General features: G+C 42.7%; 1 protein-coding gene across 1 annotated transcript in view; it reads right to left on the reverse strand.

The window, feature by feature from the left end:
• The window catches only part of cckbrb (cholecystokinin B receptor b), a gene marked incomplete at both ends in the record, with an annotated part of 65,303 nt that overhangs the window by 13,524 nt on the left and 32,923 nt on the right, over positions 1 to 18,856 (reverse strand). The window contains one exon of the mRNA XM_079821028.1: positions 4,189 to 4,437. Coding sequence (XP_079677154.1) covers positions 4,189 to 4,437 — 249 coding nt within the window. The remainder of the gene's footprint in view (positions 1 to 4,188; positions 4,438 to 18,856) is intronic.

Consider the following 18,856-nt stretch of genomic DNA (forward strand, 5'->3'; position numbering starts at 1 on the left):
AAAATAGATTTAAAATGTAGTTGTTATGTGGTTGTTTGGCTCACGGATATTATTTAGATCATGGATATTACATATGCACACAATTCTTGACTTTTGACTGTTTTGATATGTAGTTGACATTAACTGTTGTTCTGGACATCAGGTCTGTAGCAGAGTATTGTTCATACAGCTATGGACTACTAGCTCAATATACTTTGTTAAAATTAAATAATGCCACGTATTGTCACAGATTAATTCCACAGTGCACACTTGGGCCTGGTGTCACAATTAGGGGTTAGATTAAGCCAGGTTTAGGCCTTAGTTCAATTAAGATATTTAAAGGTGAACTATGTAAGATTTTTGCAGTAAAATATCCAAAAACCACAAGGCCAGTGTTATATATTTTGTTCAGTTGAGTAATTACAATATCCCAAATGTTTCCAACTATTTGTAAATCATGAGAAATTGCTATTGTAACCAAGGAACTGGGACGTGTGAGCTATGCATTTGAGGGAGTCGCCTGTCGATTGCGTCATATCTGCGTTACCCTCGGTTTCCGGTTTTATTTAGCAGAAATGCTGTACTCTCACTGCAGTGTGAACAAGTGTCATAGCAGCCGCCGAGTGAACGTCATAACTTCCTTTTCAACACACTCAGATATATCTAATACGATAAACAGAGTTGCGTTACCTCATACTCATGACTGGAAAAGAGGAAGTGGCGCCGGCGACTGTGTCATAATAAAACTCCCGCCGGCGACTATGCCATAATAATAGTCCTGCTCTTCAATCGCTCCTGCGGCCTTGCTCAGCTCCACAACACTTGGTCCTGCTCTGCTTCATACTACAGCAATGTTAATAATCGCATCCATGAACATGATTTCTGCCCGAGTACTATCCCGATTCTTTTCCACCGGCTGTGAGGTGAAGACCACATGTCCCAAGATTCTGCACTCAAACGTGGCGTCATCAAACTATGCATTTGTTTTGAACAGGCAACCTCTTGTGGACGGAAAAGTTACATAGTGTAGCTTTAAGTAGCTTTTATAAATGTGCCTTATAAAAAGACATTACTGGTGTGCATCTTGAGACAAAACAATGGCACTGAAGATTTGTCAATGCATGTTGCTTTCAGTTAAAACAGCTCAAACATGCATTTTGGTCTGAGACTAGGGTTAAGAACTGTCTTTGAAACCAGGGGTTAAATTTGTAAAATAAAAGTTACTTAATGTTTGCGTATGAATCATTGGTCTTAACTGAACATGGGCAGAGAATTTCAAAGGCCTGATTTACTGAACAGGCGGTTTCCTTAAAAAGCGCAGATGGGAGTGGAAAGTTCTGCGAGTGATCTACTGACGACGTGCAAAAGAATGTTGTTAAAGAACACAGACCAAGCCTGCAGCACTCATGTTAAAAACCTACGCGCCTAGATTGCCCCCAGGTGGTTGGTCCCAGTATAGCTCATAACCACCGCCCCTCCGTGTATTCTAATGGACGCGAGACAAACTAAACAATCAAATAGACCCCTTCATCACCTACGTCACTGTGACGTCACTGTGACGTCACAGCTCTAGCTGGAGGCAAAATATAAGGAAGAACTCATAGCAGGTACGCTAAAAGTTTGAGGTTTTGACTTTAAAATGTCAAATTGTTGTGTTTTTGGCTGCCAGAATAGAAGGAACAGCACTTTTGGTTCAAAACTAAAGTTTTACCGGATCCCGGCAGACATTCCTTCACAGAAATCAAGAAGACAATTGTGGTTGAATGCAATACGGCGTACAGACTGGATGGACACGATCATAAATAATGCTTGTGTTTGCAGTGCACACTTCATATCAGGTAAAATAATCTATGCATATGTACTGGTGTGTTGGTTTTATCTAGTACAAATCAGCAAGTTTCTGTTTTATAGGTAAAAGGTCGTTAACCTTCAACGTTAGCTAGCTTAAATGTTAAACAAACATACAGCAATAGATGTGTGTGCCATCCTTTGAATAGCCTCTTAAAATAATCCACATTGCTAATCATAGTTAGCCCAGCGATAGGTTACATTAGACAATAAGCCTTGACTAAACTCCTCAAACCACCCGAAAGTAATTCATATGTTGTTTAGGAAATATCCAAAGCCTGGTTAAATTGTTTCTAATGAGAACAAGATACAAGAACTACACCAGGCTAAGTAAAAAAAAAAAAAAAAGTAGGCTACTGTAATGTTATCCTCATTATATTTGGGCCAGTTAACCAGTTTGGCATACGGGTCAGGGCTTCCATCCGCGAGAGTTAATTTACAAAAATAGCTGTCACGGTCCCGCAGAGTCAGTGACTGTACATATTCAGACAGTTCTGAACCTTCTTCTGCATCCATGTTTAAAAAATCCCTCCAAAAACGCGCTTGTCAACATTGCGTCCAGCGTCTTTTTTTGCCTCCAGCTAAGCCCCGCCCACCATGAAACGTTGCAATGTTTACAAACTTTTAAGGGTTTCTATTACACTTCATATAATTTTTTCCCAACGTTGGTTTCTGTCATTTTAGGTCATTTTTATAACGATGATATAATTTCAAGTGTTCGTTTTTTAAATAAGTTTGGTTTTAGTTAGTTATTTGATGCTATAAAAATGGGGGGTGTGACGTCATGATTGACAGCTGAGATTGAGAGCTTCTCTGAGTGAAGTTGTCACTGAGCCACCAACTGACTTTTTTCTGGATTTTCACCTTGCATTGGAGCTTTAGTTATAATTTCAACATTTATTTCACACCGACATAAAGAATTGTTCTGCGAGAGTGTAGGCGGGCTTTTGATATCACGCCTCTACTTCCTGCTCTCTACTGCGCAGACTCCGGTCCCGAGGTCACTACTGCACAGACTCTGTCCCAAATCTGCGCAAGATGTCAGCGCCATATTCGGGCCTCCGGAGGCTTCACTTTTCTTCAGTGGAAGAGAATAAAGTTGCATCGTCCATATTTTTTACGGTCTATGACACAGACGCAGCCGGATCATTTCCATAACAGCCAACGCAATCTACCAAGAGCAGCGCAAATTAGCGTCTGGTTAAAGACATGCTTTTTTGGGCAGTAAATAATGACGCAAATACCAGTAAATTGACGAGCAAACCTTAGTAAATCACCTTGCATGGTTAATTTCAATACTCTCCTCCCATAAATGTTGCATCTGAAAGTAAAACTCCTACAAATGCATATGAAATAAGGTCAGCCAGACCTTTTCACTGCGTGTCTTTAGTAAATCCTGACCGAAGTTTTATAACGCCAAAAGAGAGTTTGCGTTGGCACAAGCTGTTGGTATATCTGGCCCTAAGTTTCCAGCATGTGGTTCATGGGACTAGATGAGCAGAGAAAATGTTGAATTAAAAGTTATCTTATGTTTTGTTTTTTTTTGTTTTTTACAAAATGAAAAGGGAAAACTTGATATTGTTTACTGTTCTTTTATGTTGGTGATTTAGAATAGTATCTGTTATGGAATTTTGGTGATTGCCATTATACTGAAGAGCTTTTGTTTAAACTATACTGTTGCTTTACTCATTAGGACATTTTTTTGTGTTAATGCTATCCTATTTTCTTTTACTTCACCATGCTTTATTATATAGTTTAAAAAAAAGCACATTTAGCATATTAGCATGTGCTATTGCTGGCTAGTTGTGAACTGAGAGGGATTTTTTTTTTAATGATTTTTGACATCTCATTTTTATTGGGCTTTACTCAGTTCAGTTAGGTTTCTGCTTTCTGTGTTAGTTAAGTTTACATGGTAATTTCATAGTTATTTTTCCACCTTATGTGGAAACAATTATGTATAAACAGTTATATTTTTGAGTAAATAGCATAAATTTCCAAAATAATAACTCAAGCAATAATTCTTAATCCTTGGGTGAGGCGAGCATCGGCCACTTTACTAGTTCTACACAGGGAATCAATTCAGTTATGATGCTTTTTTCCATCATTTGATCATCATATGATGAATTACTGCTGCCACGGTTGAAAGAAAATGTATTCAAAAAAACAAAGAAGGTTTGCAAAGACAATATTGACTTCATTTAATATTCATGCCACAAGCATTTATATGCTGATTGCACCTGGATAGACTAAATTAAACAATTTTGAAGCCACCTAAAGTTCTGCAGATTTAGGGAATAGTGCCTGAAGCTTGTGGGTTGTTTTTTTTACCAGAGCATGGGAAGAAATGAAAGTCCATCTTACCCATAAGATAGGCCACAATCTTGCACATGGCAGCTCCAAAGATGAAATCCTCCAGTAGGTTGGGAATAAGAGTGAATGGCATGCAGAAAACAGCCATCATAAGATCACTAATGGCCAGGGAGAGCAGGAATGAGTTGGTCACCGTCCGCATTCGCTTATTCACCACCAAAACCACAATGATGAGCAGATTACCAAACACGCTCAGCAGGAATATGAGAGCGTATAGCAGTATGCGCAGCGAATCCATGTCTGAAAGACAAAGATCAAATAACAGATCGACATATTAAAAGACAAATCCCTGCTTTTGAAATGTCAAAATAACGCTATAACCCTATAAAACCTAAAATTTCTATGAACCTTATTAAACTTAGGTTTACTTGATTATACATGCACATTTTGGTCACACTTTATATAAAGCGTCCTTAACTACTAAGTACTTACCCAAAAAAATAAGTACAATGTACTTATTGTGTTCAAATTGTTGCAAAACACTTTTGCTGTTATTGAGGTGGGATATGGGTAAGGTTAGGGACATGTTTGGTGGTATCAGTAGGTTTAAGTGTGGGTTCAAATGTAAGGGAAGGTCAAGAGTGTAATTATAGATGTATTTACAGAAATGAATTACAGCTGTAATTACATGCAGGTATCTTTTTATGTAAGTACACAATCCGCTCTCACTCCCAAGGCGTCAAAATCCGAAGCATGGTCAAGTGCCTTCTGCGTCACAATAAAGACGCTAAAGGTTATCGACGCGCTGGGTGCTCCATTCATTTCAATGAGAAACCTTTGGCGTCATACACAGACGCTTTGGGCACGGGAACGTTATCGTCATGATGAAATTTTATTGGGTTATGATTTTGCCATTATGACATGTTGGAGTGTGATTCTCATTTTAATCAGCCAGCATAACATTTATTTTATTTACGCTAGACACGTTTGAACATGTAACCCAACCCCATCCATCCCTAAACCTATACCATTTGTGTAGTATATATATATATATATATATATATATATATATATATATATATATATATATATATATATAAAACACAGGATATAACAGGCAGATACGACTGCAGGCACAATTTATTCAAAAAGTACAAATAATCCAAGTGTTCCGAGGTCAAAGGATTGATTTTTGTGAAGGAAATCGCCAAAAGCGATTAGCATCTCCATCCACCGAAGATCATGCACACATCAAATTTCAAAAATTGCCGCTGGTTACGTCAGATTTCATTGTGAAATTGCATTGGCTCTCGTGTCTTGTGACCAATTGCATCATTACGTCAGCTTTGATTGTAAAATGTCATTGGCTCTCATGTGTCTTGTGACCGATTGCGTCATGCTAGTGCGTTCACAGAGCGGCGGGATCATCATCTCAGCGATTAAAACATTAAGATCAACTCTGTTCTTTACACGAAGATATCGTATGACTTCAGAAGACTTGGAATGCAACATGAGTTAATAGTTTTATACTGTTTTGGGTCAGTTTTTGCAAAAAATACCTGTGACTGTACTTTTATTTCATGTTACGTGTTTTATATTGTTTAGAAATGGGTAGATTTAGGGAAGGAGTGGGGTTAGTTGCTCCAAAATATAAAAGTAGCCTTTAAATATTAATAAAATAATGACTGCTTTTACAAATGTAAAGAACTAATTGCGTCTTGATCTGACGCATTGGGTAAACAACTGAAATGAATGGAGTAGGGCAGGCTACCCTGCGTGTCGATATAGTGCCGCTTAGGGGTGCCTTTAGCGTCTTCATTGTGGAAGGCACTTGACCATGCTTCGGATTTTGACGCCTTGGGAGTGAGAATGGGTTGGAGTACAATATAAAAACATGTATGTTCACTCTAAGTTCATTGTATCAAATGAGTAATTTAAATGCTAGTATAGTTAATGACACCTAATATAAAGTAGGACCCATATTTTTTTTTAAAATCATGGTAAAAAATGTAAGTATCAAATATAATAGATTATCAATTATCACTGTATCGCTTTGCCTTATATGTTTTGTCCCCCAAAATAAAAACTACAGAGCTTTGATCATAAAACTAAGTATTTAAATATCACCTTTCTAAAACATATTATTGTGATATACATATAGAGAGTGACAACTGATTATTACATTGTATTTTATGCAAATACTGTAGTCTGTTACTTGTTATACAAAAATCTGATTTACATTTCAAGCTCAGAATTTATCAGGAGATAAATATCAACAACTGCACTGAACTGAACAAAATGCACTATATTTTTGCTCAGTTTGGTATTTAATAACATTGTCCCAAATATGAGATCAATACTATCCCTATACATAAGAGCCATAAAAGCCTGATGGATCAAATATGATCCTTTAAAAAAACACACATGCAAACTGTTTTTTATATTTTCATTAAAAAAATATTATCTCATATGTCTTGATTATTGGTCAATAAAAGGGATAATAGGAAAATGTAAAACAAGTCAAGTCAAGTCACCTTTATTTATAGCGCTTTTTACAATGCCGATTGTTTCAAAGCAGTTTCACAGTGTTAAATAGGAAAATAATGCAACAGAATTTGATTCGGCTGTACAGCCGCTCTGGAGAAAACAGTGATGTTCTCCAGCTCCAAATTAAATTAAGGAAATTAAGGAAATCAAGTCGACCAAAGAATAAAAAAACTATTGATGGGGAAAGATGGGAGGATGGTTTATTGGGCATCACTTTTAAATATCACTAATTACTTTTAAATATGCCAAAATTTTGCACGTATATTTAATTACTGACATTTTTTAAAAGGTCTTTTTTAATGAAACCCTCCACACTCTCTCTTGATTACTTTTATTTTCCACACTGCCAGCAATTTCCTGATGTAAATGATATATTTATATATGAACCACAGATAAACTGTGTTATTAGTGGTTAATTCTAAATTGTGCACAGAGGAAACACATGACCTAAGAACAACAAAACACTTTAACAATTTAAAGATCATTGTGACGGAGTTTTTAATTAGCAAGCAATGGGACTGGGATTCAAATTAGGCAAGGCAAGTTTATTTATAGCACATTTCATACACAGAGGTACTTCAAAGTTCTTTACACAGAAAAGGAATTAAAATATTCATAAAATAATCACATATGCATAATATAACCTGAATCACTAAGTTCAGGATATCTGGAGTGGAAGAAATGGAGCGATTTTATTAATGTAAAATATTTGTCAGGTAACAGATATTAGATTAATAAACGTTATTAGTATTATTAGGTTGAAACGTTTTTTTTTTTTTTTACTTTATTTACAAAGAGCTTATAAAATATAATTTTTTGAGTTCAAAAGTGACTAGATATAAAACCTTAAAGTATTAGTTCACCCAAAAATGAAAATTCTGTCATTAATTACTTACCCTCATGTCGTTCGACACCCGTAAGACCTCCGTTGATCTTCGGAACACAAATGAAGATATTTTAGTTGAAATCTGATGGCTCTGAAAGGCCTCCATTGGCACAATGCACGGTTCACTCTCAAGACCCTTAAAAGGTACTAAAGACGTCGTTACAAAGTCCATCTCACTACAGTGGTTCTACAATAACTTTATGAATCGGCGAGAATAGTTTTTGTGCGCAAAAAAACCCCTAAATAACGACTTATATAGTGATGACGATTTCAAAACACGGCATCATGAAGCTTCGAAGCGTTATGAATCAGTGAGTCGAATGAGCAGTTTGGATCGCCAAATTTCAGCAGTTTGGCGGTTTGACACGCAATCCGAATCATGATTCGACTCACTGATTCATAACGCTTCGAAAATATCTAAAATATCTTAATTTGTGTTCCAAAGATCAACGGAGGTCTTGATTAGTAAGTAATTAATGACAGAATTTTCATTTTTGGGTGAACTAACCCTTTATGATAACACACATTGTGGTAGCAAGTTAATCAATAAATCTGCAGCTTTTCTTGCTGACTTCAGAGAATATTTAACTGATGAATCCCTCTAATGGTCCTCAATGCAACCGTGTGCTGGTAATGGAAAAAAATCCAGCCATCATCAAATAACATCCCCAGTATGTAACAGCTCACTCAAACACTTAAAGCTGTGTGTTTTTTCAGACAAGGCTGATGGATTGTGTTTTTTTAGCTGATCTCTGTGGGCATAAATCTAAATTTTTACACAGAGAATCATTCTTCTGTACACAGCCCATCATTTCATTTAAGAAATGAGTTGGAAACGTGATATCTGTAACTGGAATGCTGATGTTTAATTGAAAAGCTGATCAATCAGAGGGAACTGCAGTGATTAATGGAGAAAAAATGCAGAATTACTACAAAACAATATTAGACTATAAAACGTAATTCTACAGGAACGTCCTAAACTTCCAATTAATTAATTTAATAGCATCATAAACATGGAGCCCTTCATAAGCCACTTTCATATTTTTAGTTTGAACCGAACGTTTTTGCGTATTCAAACCCTAAATGATAATGATCATCCATGTGGGTAACGCTATTATCTTTACATAGACAGGCAGTGTTGCTACAAAAAAAAATATTTTAACTCTCCAGAAACTTTAATACATTTTAACCCAGGAACCAGAATTTTTTTTGCATAAATGTTTCATAACTTCAAGAAATATTAGGCAATTACTAGACTGTATGCATCTTATCGGAATTTGTGTGGTTCCTACAGAGCTGACGTGGACTCAAAGTTTAATTTCCGCAGAGTTTAATAAAGACATGCCATTTCATGCTAGACAAGATAAAATCAATGTAATGTAAAAAAAAAAAAAAAAAGGCACCAAAAGATTAATGATTAGAGAAGTAGATATGTCATTGTATTTTATATGACATTTCAAATAATAAATCACAAATAATTATTTGTTTAGTTGGACAAGAAAAAAGGAAAGTTCAGTGATTTAATCAAAGATTCAGGGAACCAAATGTATAAGAATCAGTCATTGAAAACCATATAGTTATGCCACTATTCTGAAGAGCACATACCCCTTAATGTCTACAGTGGTGATGGCCTGACAGATAATTAATTCTTCATTAAACTTAGTGTACATTATTTTGTTAACTTGACCAGGTCAATATCATTTCAGATAACACTGATATTCTTTATTTTGTGGAACACAAAGGGAGAAATATAAAAATAAAAACATTAAAAAAACACGGGCAAATGCATTTGCATATGATTGCCTCTAGAGCAAAACATCGACTGATAGTTTTACATCATCACACTGGTGTTCAGTCGCTTAATGGCTGACACATCTACACCAGATGTGAGCGCCGCCTGTGTATATAAAGAAAATAAAACCCATTCTCCTTTTTTATGGAACATTGCAGTTTATTTTAAATTATTTATCCATGCACATCAATATATATTTTTTTTAAATCTGTGTGCCCTTGTCATTTTTATTCAAACTAGCTTCCCCTCCCTCTTGTGTTAACATCTCTTCTCTTCTCTAATGATGTGTTTACTGGCAGGAGGGCGGGATTAACCTGTCACTCACATGACATCACAGCAATAGCAAAACCACAACCATCCAATCAATTCTCAATAGACAAAATCAAGTCCTACTCTATATGGTCACACTTAATAACAAGTATAGTGCAATACATATTTACAAATCATTTACAAATATTTAATTAATAGTTTATAAACTGTAGTTAATACATTCATAGACTATGTACAAATAGTGAGTTCCACATTCATTGTCTCTGTAAAATTAAATAATGCTTTGCTAAAGGGATAGTTATACCAAGCAGATTTCGGCAGCCATTGACTACCATAGTGGGGGTAAAATACTATGGTAGTCAATGGCTGTCGAGATCTGGATGGTTACAAACATTCTTCCAAATATCTCCCTTTGTGTTCAGAAGAAGAAAGAAATTCATACAGGTTTGGAACAACTTGAAGGTGAGAAAATGATTTTGATTAAATGATATTGAGAAAATTATGAATTTTCATTTCATTTTTGGGTGAACTATCCCTTTCACACCGTATTAACCATAAACAGTTCTCACTTTAGATTAGGTCACGGAAAATGGGAAAATTACATTAATTAAGTGATTTAAACCAAACTTTATTGGACATTAATTGCAGTATGATTAAGAGTTCATTAAAATGTTTACAAATACATCAAGCCAATCCCCAATGCTAGTATAGCCTAGCATTAGTATAAGGCAACAGTATAAAACGTCTCGGGTTATGACTATAACCCTTGTTCCCCGAGAAGGGAACGAGACACTGCGTCGTCGAGTGACAACACTCTGGGAACGCCCACAGCGTTACGCATCTGAAGTATGAATGAAATCAAGCCAATCTGATTGGTGTTGCGTCGTGACGTAGTAGATGACGGCATACCCGGAAGATACAAAAAGGAAGCTGATGCAAACACACACTAGCTCTTTTGCGATGAAGCAAGCGCTCTAGCCGTGATAGGTGTGGCGACGAGACGCAGTGTCTCGTTCCCTTCTCGGGGAACAAGGGTTATAGTCATAACCCGAGACGTTCCCCTTCGAGGGAACTCGCACTGCGTCGTCGAGTGACAACACTCTGGGAACGTTAATACCCACTAGGCCACACCAAATCACCCCACGTCCCAGTGTGAAGCTGGGTACCCAGGCACACTTAGGACGCAAGAACTCGAGCACCAGGCGTCACCGGGAGGTGCAGACTGTAGAATCTTATGAAGGTGTGCGGGGTGGCCCACCCGGCCGCCTCGCATACCTCTTGAAGCGAGACGCAGAAAGGAGGGCCACTGAGGAAGCCATGCTCCTGGTGGAATGGGCCCTCACGGCCATGGGTGAAGGCAAATTGCGCACCCTATAAGCCGTGGCTATAGCCTGGACGATCCAGTTACTGATCGTCTGAGTTGACGCAGGCAGCCCCTTCTTGGGTGAGCCAAAGCACACCAACAACTGGTCTGACCTCCTCCAATGGGAAGACTTCTCTAGATAAATACCCAGAGCTCTGACCGGGCAGAGCAGATGAAGTCTCCCCTCTTCCGCCGTCAGGTGGGGAGGGGGATGGAAAGCCTGAAGAACCAGAGACCGGGCTCCCTGAGATGGAACCTTGGGAATGTAACCCCGTCTAGGGTGAAGAATGGCCCTTACTCTGCCAGGGGCAAACTCCAGGCAGGTTGGCGTGACCGCCAAAGCCTGGAGATCTCCCACTCTCCTCAGAGAGGTAATGGCGAGTAGAAAGGCCACCTTCAAGGTCAGGTTCTTAGGCTCAGCCAGCTCCAGTGGCTCGAAGGGGGCCTCAGCCAGCCCTTCCAGAACCACCGCCAGGTCCCAGGTTGGGACTCTGGAGCGAGCTACCGGCCTCATCCTCCGAGCCCCACGGAGGAACTGTACAACCAGGTGGTGCTTCCCCAAAGGTCCATCACCTAAAGGTGCGTGGAAAGCCCCAAGGGCAGCCACGTACACCTTCAGGGTGGACGGGGTAAGACCAGCGGAGAAGCGATCTTGGAGGAACTCCAGCACTGAAGCCACTAGGCAGTTAACTGGATCCACCTCACGCTCTCTACACCAAGTGGAAAATACATTCCACTTGAGGCTGTACAGTATCCTGGTAGAAGGAGCCCTGGAGCTGAGTAAGGTCTCGACTACTTCTGCTGACAGGCCCGCCTCTAGGTACCGAGCCCCCTCAGGGGCCAGACCCAGAGACTCCACAACTCTGGCCAGGGGTGAAATATTGTGCCCCCTGCCTGAGAGAGCAGATCCCTCCTCAGAGGAACCTGCCACGGAGAGCCGTCTAGCAGAGCTATGATGTCCGAGAACCATACTCGAGTGGGCCACCGGGGTGCTACTAAGAGCAGGCTGATACCCTCCCGGCGGACCCGCTCCAGAACTCCCGGGAGCAGAGCGATCGGGGGAAATGCGTACAGACGCAGCCTCGGCCACGTCTGCATCATGGCGTCCAGTCCCAACGGGGCTGGGTGCCTGAGAGAGAACCACAGTGGACAGTGGGACGTCTCTCGAGACGCGAACAAGTCCACTTCCACTGGGCCGAATCTCTCGCACATGGCCTCCACCACCTCTGGGTGGAGTCGCCACTCCCCGGGCCTCAGCCCCTGCCTCGACAGGATGTCTGCTCCCTGATTTTGGTCCCCGGGAATGTACATCGCCCTGAGGGACGATAACTTCCTCTGGGACCACAGGAGGATTTGATGCGCCAGTCTGCATAGAGGGCGCGACCTCAAACCCCCCTGGTGATGAGATACGCGACAACCGAAGTGTTGTCTGAGCGTATCAGGACATGGTGGCCGCGGAGGTCCGGGTAAAAGCTCCTCAGAGCTTTGTAGACCGCCAGCATCTCCAGGCAGTTGATATGCCATGAAGAATGCCGGGTCTCCCCCAGACCTCTCGCAAAGCGGCCTTCCATGACCGCGCCCCAACCAGTGAGGGAGGCATCTGTTGAAGCGGCCCTCCGGCAACATGATGCTCCCAGCACTGGTCCTTGGGACCGGAACCAAGGTTTCCGCCATATGACGAGGGAACGAAGGCATTTGCGCGTTACCCTGATCATATGAAACGGATTTCCCCTCGGGGAAAACCCCCTGGCCCTCAGCCACCACTGTAGGGGTCTCATGTGCAGCAGGTCAAAAGGTATCACCTTGGACGCTGCTGCCCTGAGCCCCAGCAGTCTCTGAAACTGCTTCACAGTGAGGCTGCGGCCCGGCTTCACTCAGGAGACCATCGCCAGTATGGTCTCCACGCGTGCGGGGGACATTTGTGCCCGCATCGACGTGGAGTCCCATACAACCCCCAGGAACGTAGTCCACTGGGAGGGCGTCAACACGCTCTTCTTCGTGTTGAGTCTCAGCCCCAAGCATCTGATGTGGGCCAGAACGACATCTCGATGCCGAACCGCCACCTTGAGGGGAGAGTGCCAGGCCGAAGGGAAGAACCCGATATTGGATACGCTTCGCCCCCGAAAGCGAACCTCAGGAACTTCCTGTGACATAGAAGGATGGAATATGGAAGTATGCGTTCTTTAGATCTATCGTGACGAACCAGTCCTCGGACTGGATCTGACTCACGATGGCTGGAATTATGAGCATCTTGAACCTGAATCTCCTCAGAGACCGATTCAAGAGCCTGAGATCTATTATCGCACGCAACCCACCATCCTTCCTTGGAACTATGAAGTACCGGCTGTAGAACCCGGAGTCCCTGTCCGCCAAAGGAACCCGCTCTATGGCTTCCTTGGCTAACAGGGCTTGTACTTCTTGTTCCATAACCCGAACCTGCTCTGGGCCGACCACAGTCCGGACCACCCCGTTGAAACTCGGGGGAGGAGAACCGAACTGCAGCCTGTAACCCAGCTCTACAGTCTGCAGGACCCATGTAGATACACTCGGAAGGCATGACCATGCGCCAAGATAATCTACTAAGGGAACCAGCCTCTCGAGGCTGGCCTCGGGTGTCAACCGAAACTCGTTCCCGACCCCCCTGAAGCGGCTAACCGGCAGGGAGCGGTCGAGAATGATTTTCGGTGGGCGCACACGTTCGCTGCCCAGTCGCAAGTCCCCTTGGAGGCGACGAAGGCAGCGTGTGTGCGCGGGAAATCAGTGAGGCCCGAAGCGTCTTTGACGGCGGGAACACAGCACTGATTTCCCGAGAGCTCCTGGGGGAAAACGACCTCGGTCGCTCCTACCCGGGAGAGGGGGCTGGCCAGCAGGGGCCTCATCTAAGGGAGCAGCTCGACAGGGCCGCAACACTAGGGCGGACACTGCGCCTAGCAACCGCCTGAAACTGATGTGTCCCGCAGGCCACCAGGCGGCGAGAACGACATCAACTTCAGGAGGGCTCCCTCTTAGATGAATATCCAGACAAGTCAAACACGCTTGGGTGACAGACTGATTAAAGTATCTAACTTATCAAAGTCAGATAACATGACACTCAATTCCTCAGAATTAAATGTCATCATAATCACCCAACCCGTGCAACCTAGTCTGAATAACAGGCTGAATAAAAAATACATCTAACTCCTCACGTTAGATAATACTTTAATTTAATTCCTCAGAATTAAATGCAGCCATAATATGGTCTGAATGATAGGCTGAATATCTAACTCCTCAAAGTCAGATCCTATATTATTTAATTCCTCAGAATTAAATACAGCCCAAATCATCAGACGATACTGTTTTATTGTATTTATATGGCTCGTAACCAACGTTGCCTCAGCAACGTGGCTCGAGCCGTTATAATACAATTGGCTTTCATTCCTCGGAAAAAAAGTCAAACAGGCGCGAGGCTGAAACACCCGAAAAGCGCACGGTAGTACGCGTCGAGATATTTCTCAATGAAAACAGCCAGCACTCTCAGGCGCTGACCGCATGCCTCGCACCCAACAGTATCCACAATACAGTGAAACATGGTCAGAAATGACACCAGACGATACTGCTTTATTGTATTTATACGGACTCGTAAACCACACGTTGCCTTAGCAACGTGGCTCGAGCCCTTATAATACAATTGGCTTTCATCCCTCGGGAAAAAAGCCAAACAGGCGCGAGGCTGAAACACCCGAAAAGCGCACGGCAGTACGCGTCGAGATATTTCTCAATGAAAACAGCCAGCACCCTCAGGTGCTGACCGCATGCCTCGCACCTAACAGTATCACATTTCACCGTATCACGTTGTATCACTTTACTAGCAGACTCGAACCTACGCGCTGCCCTCTTTTGGCAACGCGAGATTGAATCTTGCAAAGGAAATGGCGAGCCTCGATACGGAGCACGTCTAATTCCTCAGAATCAGACAGCTCACGTATCGGGTCCTCCACCCCGGGGGAAGAAGCCGCAGCGCGGGCTTCCACACGGGGAAGGAGAACAATGGAACTGTCAAACAGGGAAGGAGAAGATGCCTCAGCACCCTCTCAATTCCCCTGACAGCCCATCTGCGAGTCCCATGACTGATCAACCGTGCTGTCTTTTTTTCGACAGACACGGGACCAGCCACGGGGTTCGCGAGCCCTGCTTGTGAACAACGTTGGTAGACAAACAACATCAAATAAGACTGACAAACTTTACACAGAGCGCTTCGCTGAAGAGCAAAAAAGCTAGTGTGTGTTTGCATCAGCTTCCTTTTTGTATCTTCCGGGTATGCCGTCATCTACTACGTCACGACGCAACACCAATCAGATTGGCTTGATTTCATTCATACTTCAGATGCGTAACGCTGTGGGCGTTCCCAGAGTGTTGTCACTCGACGACGCAGTGCGAGTTCCCTCGAAGGGGAACTCATTATTTCTATTAGGGATGCCACAATTCTCAATATAATATTGAACCGTTCGGTACGGCATTCAATACGCGCTAGTGAATTGTGTTTTTTTCGGTTTTGCATTTAATTAATTATTTTTCTACAAATTATATAATTTGCCTCCATCCCAATACTGAACAACGCGACATACATTCACACCACACGTCAGTGGTAAAGTTATACTCACGGAACACTATAGTTATTCACAATCAAGAAAGTTCATTATTTGCATGCGTTTTAAAGCCTTGCCGGCTCATTCGCGTGCACGGTTTTAACATGCGCTTTTCCGAGCGCGCACTAAACGCCTGTCAACCACGTGACTACCGAACTAAGTAGTCATCTTACTGCACTAATACTGTCAAATACACACAAGGTTAACATAAAAACAGTCGGTTATGTCTAAAGTGAAAGTAAAATTGGGTGTGTCTGTATATTAGATGCACGGAGGTCTTAAATTGACAGAAGTGCAGTAGTGAACTCGCTGTCCTTAAAGGGACAGTTCACCTCTAAAATTATGTCATTATTTACTCACTCTAATATTGTTCCAAACCTGTATTAATTTCTCGACGACAGAATTTTCATTTTTGAGTGAACTATCCCTTTAATGTTAATACAACAACAAAAGACAAAGAGAAAATCACTTATTGCTCTTGACTGAAAAACTAATACAGTAGCTTTAATAAGAATCAATGTATATTTTATAGTGAAGTCTGTGTAGTGTTTTATTTTTACATTTATTAATTCAATTTCATACTTAAATGCTACTATACAGCTCTGAGCTGCCAGTGTAAATCTTTATATTTATTTTATATTATAGGCTACAATACACTAGGAATGTGTACAAGGGTTTTTTTTTTTAAGTAAAGTTTTAAGTTTGAGTAAGGGTTTTCAATTCTTTTAAGTAAAATAAAGAGTATTGCAATAAAAAAATAGTCTTTTTTTTCTCCTTAACCTCTTGCTGTTCCTGTTGCTTAAGAATAGAATAGCAAAAAACTGATGTGACAAGCCATCAGAACCGAACCGAACAGAAAACCGTGGTTAAAAACCGAGGTATGTATTGAACCGTGGACTAACTGTATTGTTGCATCCCTAATTTCTATGGAAACTCCATATAAAACATGGCAACCACCCCGAAAAATTAAGTTGTTAACAAAGAATTATCTAACTGTTTTTACATATGAGCTATCCATCCATCCATCTTCTTCCGCTTATCCGGGGCCGGGTCGCGGGGGCAGCAGTCTAAGCAGAGATGCCCAGACTTCCCTCTCCCTAGACACTTCCTCTAGACACTTCGAGTCGAGTCGAGATGGCGCCGAGGATGGCCGCAACGTTGCAAGCTCTGCTGAAACATTGTAGTTTTTTGTTTGTTCTGTTTATAGTTTTTGTGTTTTTTGTCTTGGATGTTGTCTGCCTCACTACGTACGACAGACAGACACTTTTGGACATTGGTTCGGCAATCGCACACCGAAAACCGGACTTTAAATTCTCCAGTGACGAACCGCTGCTTACAAACACAGCAGCGGATCCTTTTGTTTGGGCGGCCCGACCACGGAAACAGCGCCGGAGAAGGGGAAGCAGAGCCGGCGTGCTCATCAGATTAAGACGCCGCGCAAACCGACCCCCGCTTCCCAGTATTTTACTGGCAAATGTTCAGTCTCTGGACAATAAACTCTGCGAGCTGAGAGCACGGATCTCTTTCCAACTAGAGACGAGGGACTGCTGCATTATCTGCCTTACAGAAACTTGGATGTCCGCTGAGATTCCAGATTCGGCCATCGAAACCACGGGGTTCTCCGTGCATCGGATGGACAGAGAAAAAGATCTCTCCGGGAAAAGCAAAGGCGGGGGTGTATGTTTTATGATCAACCGATCCTGGTGTGATCAGAGGAACGTACATTCTATCAAGTCTTTCTGTTCTCCTGATCTGGAATTTCTCACGGTTATGTGTCGACCATTCTGGCTACCGAGGGAATTCACAGCGGTCATCATCACAGCGGTGTATATTCCCCCACAAGCCGACACAGACCGGGCACTGAAGGAACTGTATAGGTCAGTGAGTGAGCAGGAAACCGCGCATCCTGAGGCTGCGTTTATTGTGACCGGGGACTTTAACAAAGCCAACTTCAAGCGCATCGCACCCAAATACCACCAACATGTTAGCTTCAACACACGAGGGAACCGAGTTCTGGATCATTGTTACTCTCCCTTCAAGGATGGTTACAAATCACTCCCGCGCCCACCATTTGGCAAATCGGATCACGCTTCCATCATCCTTCTGCCCGCTTACAGGCAGAGACTGAAACAGGAAGCACCCGCCCTCAGAACCATCCAGTGCTGGTCGGACCAATCGGACTCTATGCTACAAGACTGTTTTGATCACGCGGACTGGGAGATGTTCCGGTCGGCCTCTGATGACGACATCGAGGTCTACGCCGATAGCGTAACGTGTTTCATCAGGAAGTGCGTAGAAGACGTTGTTCCGACCAAAACAATACGGCTGTACCCCAATCAGAAGCCGTGGCTAAATGTGGATGTTCGCGCGGCACTCAATGCGCGGACCTTCGCCTTTAAACTCCGGTAATGCGGAGGAGCATAAACAAGCAAGTTATGCCCTCCGGAAAACCATCAGAGCAGCAAAACGCCAGTACAGGGACAAGATTGAAGGACAGTTCAACACCACGACTCCAGAAGCATGTGGAGGGGAATTAACACCATCACGGACTACAAAGGGAACACAAACTCCACCGTGAACACCGCTGCCTCTCTCCCGGACGAGCTAAACACCTTCTATGCTCGCTTTGAGGGAACTAACACCGCCCTCGCGGAGAGAGAGCTCGTGGCTGAAGATACAGAGGTTAGTGCACTCTCCGTATCTGTAGCGGATGTTACCCGATCCTTCCGGCGGGTGAACGTCCGTAAAGCCGCAGGTCCAGACGGCATTCCGGGCCGCGTCATCAGAGCGTGCGCGCGCCAACTGGCTGGAGTTTTCACGGACATTTTTAACCTGTCCCTCTCCCTGTCTGTGGTCCCCACATGCTTCAAAACGTCCACCATTGTTCCTGTACCGAAGCAAGCAAAAACCACCTGCTTAAACGACTGGCGTCCTGTTGCTCTGACCCCCATCATCAGCAAATGTTTTGAGAGACTAGTCAGAAACCACATCTGCTCTGTTCTCCCCCCCTCACTGGACCCACTGCAGTTTGCATACCGCAAAAACCGCTCCACTGATGATGCCATTTCATCCACTATTCACACTGCTCTCTCCCACCTGGAAAAGAGGAACACATATGTGAGAATGCTGTTTGTAGACTACAGCTCAGCATTCAACACCATTGTGCCCTCCATACTTGACATGAAACTCCGGGCTCTCGGCTTAAACAGCCTGTTATGCAGCTGGATCCTGGACTT

Source organism: Gobio gobio, assembly GCF_949357685.1.
Source record: "Gobio gobio genome assembly, chromosome: 7".
NCBI lineage: Eukaryota > Metazoa > Chordata > Actinopteri > Cypriniformes > Gobionidae > Gobio > Gobio gobio.